The sequence below is a fragment of the Podarcis tiliguerta genome, assembly GCF_965153285.1.
Source record: "Podarcis tiliguerta genome assembly, chromosome: 11".
NCBI classification, from domain to species: domain Eukaryota; kingdom Metazoa; phylum Chordata; class Lepidosauria; order Squamata; family Lacertidae; genus Podarcis; species Podarcis tiliguerta.
The window spans coordinates 57,092,700-57,100,970 of NC_139544.1; the positions used below are offsets into that span (position 1 = coordinate 57,092,700).

Genomic DNA, 8,271 nt, shown 5'->3' on the forward strand with positions numbered 1-8,271 from the left:
CGGGGGGGGGGGGGTCGTCTGTTCCACTGTCAAACAGCTCCTACAATAAGAGGGTCAGCAACTTGGATGACTTTAAAAGAGGATTAGACTAATTCAGAGGAGAGGGCTATCATCACTGGCTACTAGCAACGATGGCTATGCTTCTGACTCAATGGTCAAAGGCGATAAGGCTTCTGAACGCCAATTGCTGGAAACCAAAGGAGGGAAGAAGGCTCCTCCGCTCAAATCTTGCTTGCAGGTTTCTTACAGGCATCTGGTCAGCCACTGTGATAACAGGAAGTTGTACTAAATGGGCCACTGGACTGATCCAGCAAGGCTTCCTTATGTCCCTATGTCATTATGACAGTGGAGATCATGGCTAATAGCCATTGCTTAGCCCAGGGTCAGTTACTGTATTTTCTGGCGTATACGACCCAGGAAAATCTTCTCAAAAGTCGGGGGTCGTCTTATACGCCGGCTACAGCAGCAGCTCCTGCAGCAACTCCCCACCAAAGGACAAAACGAGAGCAAATTAAATCAGAGGACACCAAGCTCTCCAGATGAAGCAGAAATACGCTTGAAAATTGGCCCTAGAAGCCCCCAGCCACTGGGAAGTGGAGCGGATTTCCGAGCCGGACTGGAAACTGTTTTTAAAAAATTTTATTTGGTGTGCGTTGGAAGAGGGCTAGTCTTATACGGCGAGTATATCCCAAACTCTATATTTTAACTGGAAAAGTTGGAGGGTCGTCTTATACGCCCAGTCGTCTTATACGCCGGAAAATACGGTATGGCAGCCAGCTGTCCAAAATGAAAGACGAAAGGCACTTACTTCCACCTGGTGCTAAAAGCTTTGTAGGACGTCCGAACCGGAAGGGCAAGAGGTTTGCCCTCTGCAAAGACCTGGCAGGTGACGTACAAGTCGGAACAGGTCTCCTGGTACAAGCCCGAGAACCTCAGCATGGGATTTTCCAAAACTGCTTTGTAGCTCTTCTGCTCTCTTTTCCCCTCCAAGCTTCCTCTAAGGAAACAATGAACAAAGAAAAAGATCACAGCAACAAGATTTTCATACAGCCAGAGGTAAATACAGTGGGGGGGGGGGAAAGTATTTGATCCCCTGCTAAATTTGCCCGTTTGCCCTCTAATGAAGAAATGAGCAGTCCATTATTTTAATGGTAGGTTTATTGTAGCTGTGAGAGACAGAATAACAACGTATTGTATCGTATCGAAGGGACGATGGATGGGACCATGTATCGTCAAATCTTGGGTGAGCACCTCCTTCCCTCAGCCAGCGCATTGAAAATGGATCGAGGATGGGTATTCCAGCATGATAATGACCCAAAACACACGGCTAAAGCAACAAAGCTGCTCAAGAAGTAGCACATTAAGGACCTGGAGTGGCCTAGCCAGTCTCCAGACCTTAACCCCATCGAAAATCTGGAGGGAGCTGAAGGTTCGAGTAGCTATACATCAGCCTCAAAATCTCACTGACTTGGAGAGGACCTGCAAAGAGGAGTGGGACAAATTACCTCCTGAGATGTGTGCAAACTTGGGGGCCACCTACAAGAAACATCTGGCCTCTGTAATTGCCAACAAGGGTTTTGGAACCAAGTACTAAGTCATCCCGCCGACAAAGGTCCGTATAGTTAAAGCTATGGTTTTCCCAGTAGTAATGTATGGAAGCAAGAGCTGGACCATAAAGAAGGCTGATCGCTGAAGAGTTGATGCTTTTGAATTCTGGTGCTGGAGGAGACTCTTGAGAGTCCCATGGACTGCAAGAAGATCAAACCTATCCATTCTGAAGGAAATCAGCCCTGAGTGCTCACTGGAAGGACAGATCCTGAAGCTCAGGCTCCAATACTTTGGCCACCCCATGAGAAGAGAAGACTCCCTGGAAAAGACCCTGATGTTGGGAAAGATGGAGGGCACAAGGAGAAGGGGACGACAGAGGACGAGATGGTTGGACAGTGTTCTTGAAGCTACAAACATGAGTCTGACCAAACTGCGGGTGGCAGTGGAAGACAGGAGTGCCTGGCATGCTCTGGTCCATGGAGTCACGAAGAGTCGGACACGACTAAACGATTAACAACAACAACTAAGTCATCTTTTGCAAAGTGATCAAATACTTAGTATTTCACTCATAATAATGCACATCAATCTCTGACTTTTGTCTTTTGGGCTTCTGGGGGTTTTCCTCTTGTTATTCTATCTCTCACAGCTACAATAAACCTAACATTGAATGAATGAATAAGTTTATTACGGTCATAGACCAGAAGAAAAGAAAAAAACATAAAAACAACAGTAGTTTACGAGGGAATGATGGTGTCAATTAAAAGTTGTAAAATTATACATAAAAACAATACACATATGCACACACACCCACACACACGCACATATATACTCATATATGCGCTACAATATATGTGTAGACTTTAAAAAAGGGGGGGGGCTTGTCCAAGGGTCAGATCTTTTACTTTTTTACAACTAATGCCCTCCGCTTGATCGCGGCCGCAGAAAACTTGGCCACTTTCAGTGTTACTTCTGGGTTTTTATCTCCTAGTAGGATTTTCAGCCGCTGAGATTCAGATCGACCTGGGAATTTCTGAACGATAGGGGAGATAAACAGTGACCTGATATCCCCGTAGAGGTCGCAGTGTAACAACACATGTGAAGCCGTTTCCGCCTCCTTCAGACCACATGGGCAAACTCGTTCGGCATAGGGTGTGCCCTCGTATCTGCCCTTTAGTAAGGCAGATGGCAGTACATCAAATCTGGTAAGGGTAAACGCCCGCCTATATTTTGCGATTTGTAGATCCAGCAGATATGGGGTTAGATTAAACCCTTTTCCATAATCTTGGATAGCTGGATATTTATCTATCTTGCTCATATGGTCCTGAAGCTCTATATCTCCTATTCGCTGGCTCACCATCATTTTAGCCTTTTCAAAACCTGCGGCTATAAGTTCCTGTGGGGAAAGCCCCAGGCCCTTCAATTTTTCATAAAGCGACAATCTCCATTTAGACTGGAACGGGTCTAGTAAAGTCAATGGAGCCACTCCCACTGGGAAAAATATGAGTTTTAGCCAGAAGTGAATCTTCAGGATCCATATCCTGGCATTAATAGGGAGTTGACCTACCTCCAGCCTAATGGCAGTGTTGGAGACACAGGTAGGTAACCCTAGTAGGGAGCGGTAAAATTTAGTTTGTACAGATTCCAGGGACTTGAGTTTTTGGCAATTAAATATCTGGGTGCCATACATCAGTTGTGGAAGTATTTTTGCAACAAAGACCTGGGAGGCGGCAGGAACATATTGACCTCCTTTTCTGTAAAAGAATCTTATGATAGCTCTAAAAGATCTTTGCGCATTTACAATGGAATTCTTAATCTGATGGCACCAAGATCCCTTCTCATCAAAAATTATTCCAAGATATCTAAAAGATGTTACTTGCTCAATAGGTTGGTTATTAATTTTCCATTTATGTCGGAGTTTTCTCTTGGGGAACACCATAATTTTTGATTTAGTGTAATTTATTATTAGGTGTTCAGCTTCGCAGTACTCTGTAAGAGCTCGTAAAAGTTTTCTTAGACCCACACAAGAGAAGGAGATAAGTGCCGCATCATCTGCGTACAAAACCTGCGTACAAAACCTAACATTAAAATTATGGACTGGTCATTTCTTCGTCAGAGGGCGGATGGGCAAATTTAGCAGGGGATCAAGTACTTTTCCCCCTCACTGTAAGTCCATCTACTGGAGAATTGTTCCTTGCCTAAAGTAGGCTTATGCAAGAGACAAGGTAGCAAGCCTATGTCTAAGACCATTCCGCTTCAGACCGTAGGTTATGGCTCCAGTGTCTGAACGGGGTGTGCGCGAGAACTCCCTGCATGTAGAAAAATAGCATTAAAGGGGAAGGGTTCTGGCTAGCCTGACCTTCTTGATAAGCTAATTTCTATGGGCAAGGCATTATGCTTTTAAATGGGAAAGCATTCAGACTCAAAAGGAAAGGGAGAAGTCACTCTGCATAGCTCACACTGACAGCAGCAAGTTCTTTAGGGTGTCAGGTAGGGGACGTTCCCAACTCTACTTAAAGATGCCACTGGGACCCTCTGTTTGCAAGGTAGGTTGCTGCCCTGCTAATACCTCTTGCTGCAATTCAAGCCTGTTTTAAAGTACATTTGGAGCCTGTGAGCAAATGTCGAATTAATCGCACCGACAAATTATTTATTTTAATAATAATAATAACAAAACAGACAAGGGAAAAAAGATGCCTTGCAGAACCTTCGCCTCAAAAATGTCCCGTTCACTATAACAGCAAGCAGCATTATACTGAGCCCATCCAGATCATCATTGTCCACACGGACTGGCAGCAGCACCTCTCCTAGGTTTCAGGCAGGGGATGTTCCTAGCGCTCCCTGGAGGTGCGATTGGGAATTGAACCCAAGACCTCCTGCTTTTAAAGTAGGTGCTCCTCTACTGATACCTGTTGCTACAGTTCAAGCCTCTCGGCGCTGTGGTTTAAACCACTGAGCCTTGGGCTTGCCGATCAGAAGGTCAGTGGTTCGAATCCCCACGACGGGGTGAGCTCCCGTTGCTCGGTCCTTGCTCCTGCCAACCTAGCAGCTTGAAAGCACAAAGTGCAAGTAGATAAATAGGTACCGCTAAGGCGGGAAGGTAAACGGCGTTTGCGTGCGCTCCTCTGGTTCGCCAGAAGCGGCTTAGTCATGCTGGCCACATGACCTGGAAGCTGTACGCCGGCTCCCTCAGCCAATAAAGCGAGATGAGCACCGCAACCCCAGAGTCAGACACGACTGGACCTAACGGTCAGGGGTCCCTTTACCTTTCCCATTACCTTTGGAGCCCTCAAGCAAATACCGAATTAATCGCAACGATTAATTGAATGTAATGACAATAATAAAACAGACTAGCAAAGAAAGAAAGATGCATTGCAGAACATTAGCAATCTTCACTTCGAAAACATCCCATTCCCTACATCAGAAAGGAGCTGAGTCGGATTATCGGTCTATCCAGTTCAGCATTGCCCACACGGACTGGCAGCAGCACCTCTCCTGTGTTCCAGGCAGGTGACATTCCCAGCACTCCCTGGAGGTGCCACTGGGGATTGAACCTGATGCTTTCTGATGCTTTCTGCATAATAATAATACACTGGGCGGCCTCCAGCTAAATATTAAAAGACAATAATTCACCAGATATTAAAAGCTTCCCTAAAACAGGGGCTCTGACACTGAGATGATGACCCCTTGCCCCTATGGCAGGCAGAGGCAACATGGGCCCTCCAGATGTTTGGGGACTACAACTCCCATGATCCCTAGCTAGCAGGACCAGCGGTCAGGGATGATGGGAATTGTAGTCCCAAAACATCTGGAGGGCCGAGGTTGCCTATGCCTGCCCTATGGGGCTGCACCCCACCACCACCAACAACACCCATATATCTTGCCCACCACCCAAAAAAGCAAGCCTCTAGGCATGCAGATTGATGTGCATTGATTGATTGATTGATTGATGCATGCATTCCTCCCTCCCACTCACATCTTGAGCTGCACATTGATGTCCAGGTCGCAGCTGTAAACATAATAGAACTTCTCTGCCTCCCCCATGGCGGCTGCTCCGGGATCCCTCCCTCCTCGCTCGCCCTGCTGCTCCTTTCCAAGCAGCTGGTGGCTCCTCGGAAGCCCCGCCCACAGACCGCCCCCCGCGCTCCTCCAATCAGAAGCCGCCCGGCCTCGGAGCGGCCGTCTGATTAGAGCAGGAGCCTCCTCCGCCGGCGTTCCAAAGGGCACAGCGAAGCCTACCCGGAAGTTTCCTGCTCTCTTCGCGGCTGGGCAGTAAAGCCCGGAACAAAGATGGCGGCGCAGCGTACGGAAAACGACGAGGAGAATGATAATAATGGCCGCGCCCAAGGGAGGAACGAGGCGGGGCAAAGATGGCGGCGCCCTATGGGGGAAGCTTTTCCGTGCTGCTCAAAAGGGGGAACGTTGAAGTTGAGGGACTTGGGTGGGAGGGGCTTAGCTTTCGTCGGAGTACATGAAGCAGAATGGATATTATCGTTGCTGTTCTTTTTACTATATTGTGTTAAATTATGCCGCACACCCATTCCATCCCAGTAAATGTGTTTATATGCATTGGAAGCCGCCCAGAGTGGCGGGGTATAAATGATAAAATTATTATTATTAGTAGCTTTAAAACAGATAATGTAAGTAAAATGTTTAAACATAATTAAATAATAATATATTTTAATATACATACATATATATACATAGATAATGCTAGTTTTTATGTGCATGGAAAAACTGAATATTTAGCAAGTTAAATATTCACAGTACACTCCTGTGCTTTGCAAGCTCCAAAGCTCCACTGTGGCATAGAAAAGTTAAGATCTCAAATTTTAAAAAATATAATTGTGTGTTTAACGTCTAGGCATTTGTGGCAAGGCTTGCTAGCTCTTGTTCACGTGCTGCTTCTCCCCGTCCCCCTTTTTTATATATTACGTAGTGAAAATATCTATCCTCAGTGCTTTTTTTCTAAAAAAAAAATGTTTAGGGGTACTCTCATTTTGACTCAAGAAAATCACCATTGTATAGTTCGGATTGGGGAAAATAAATACAGTAAATGAACAAAAATACAAAGATTCACAAAATGTTTAGGAGTGTGCATACCCCTGCGTTCCCCCAGGAAAAAAACACTCTCTATCCTTATCAGAGCAATGACAAACCTAGACAGCATCACCTTGCCAACAAAGGTCCATATAGTTAAAGCTATGGTTTTCCCAGTAGTGATGTATGGAAGTGAGAGCTGGACCATAAAGAAGGCTGATCGCCAAAGAATTTATACTTTTGAATTCTAGTGCTGGAGGAGACTCTTGAGAGTACCATGGACTGCAAGAAGATCAAACCTATCCATTCTGAAGGAAATCAGCCCTGAATGCTCACTGGAAGGACAGATCCTGAAGCTGAGGCTCCAAGACTTTATGTTGGGAAAGATTGAGGGCACAAGGAAAAGGGGACGACAGAGGATGAGATGGTTGGACAGTGTTCTCGAAGCTACCAAAATGAGTTTGACCAAACTGCGGGAGGCAATGGAACACAGGAGTGCCTGGCGTGCTCTGGTCCATGGGGTCACAAAGAGTTGGACACGACTAAACGACTAAACAACAACATCCTTATCAGAATATTGGGAGTGGAGCGGGACACACAAACAAGATATTGTTGTTGTTTTTCTCACAGAAATACAGATGGAGAAGCAGGACAGATGGCCAGTTTGAGAGTTCAGCCTACTCACTAAAAGAGGGGAGGACATTTTTGAGATCTTTTAGACTGATAGGAGTTGTAGTTTGAAACATCTCTAGAGCACCAGCCTGGGGGCAGATGTCTTTGTGGATGCCTCCAAACAACAACACAGCAATGCAATAGAAATGTGGTGTCCAAAAGTCTACAAAATCTCCCCAGTTGCTCATATAAAATGTTAGAATTGTAGAGTTGGAAGGGACCCTTCCAGAGGTTATCAACCTGTGGGTCCCCAGATGTTGTTGGACTACAACTCCCATCATCCCTGAGCTCTGGCCTTGCTAGCTAGGGGTGATGGGAGTTGTAGTTCAACAACATCTGGGGACCCACAGGTTGAGAAAGGCTGATTTTAGTCCAGCCCCCTGCAATGCAGGAATATGCAGCTGTCCCTTGTGGCGATCGAACCTGCAACCTTCTCCTTCTCAGCACCACCCTCTCACCAACCGAACTATCCTGTTCTGTTCTATCACTTAGCTATGCTTGCTAATTAAAAAAGGTTTTGCAATAAATTGACTAAGGATTCCCCGATCAGTCCACAAGTCGTAACAATAAAATGGTGAAACCATATTTTTTTTAGAGACACCATCATAGTATCACCAGCCTAGAATGCAAAATTACACAGATACCACTAGATGGGGGTAAAACACAAGAGTTGGGACCTTCCGCCACCAGAAGGGTCCTCTGCTAAGAAGGCAAGTCATTCATAGATAGATAGATAGACGTTTTTCAAACTTCACATCAAATGGGGGAAGAAGAAGAAGGCAGGAAGGAAGAAAAACAACCCTAACTAAATCTCTTCCCTGCCTTTTTTTGACTCCGAAAGAAAAATGGGCATTTCAAAAATGTTCCTGATTAGATTGGAACAAAAAGATGATGCATCCGTTCAGGATGAATCACAAGGCGCGAAGCTTTCTGTCACCCTGATATAGACCTGAAATGCTTAGCTTGGATTTATAGTGCCGTCTGAGAGCCACAAGACTCTGTTTACTCATATGG

General features: G+C 45.6%; 1 protein-coding gene across 2 annotated transcripts in view; it reads right to left on the reverse strand.

The window, feature by feature from the left end:
• Positions 1-5,661, reverse strand: part of PIK3C3 (phosphatidylinositol 3-kinase catalytic subunit type 3) — a 127,346-nt gene extending 121,685 nt beyond the window's left edge. For both annotated transcript variants that reach the window (XM_083402763.1, XM_083402762.1), the window contains exons 1-2: positions 5,522-5,661; positions 809-997 (exon numbers count right to left, since the gene is read on the reverse strand). In XM_083402763.1, coding sequence (XP_083258889.1) covers positions 809-997; positions 5,522-5,589 — 257 coding nt within the window. In that variant the 5' untranslated portion in view covers positions 5,590-5,661. The remainder of the gene's footprint in view (positions 1-808; positions 998-5,521) is intronic.
• Positions 5,662-8,271: the final 2,610 nt, after the last annotated feature.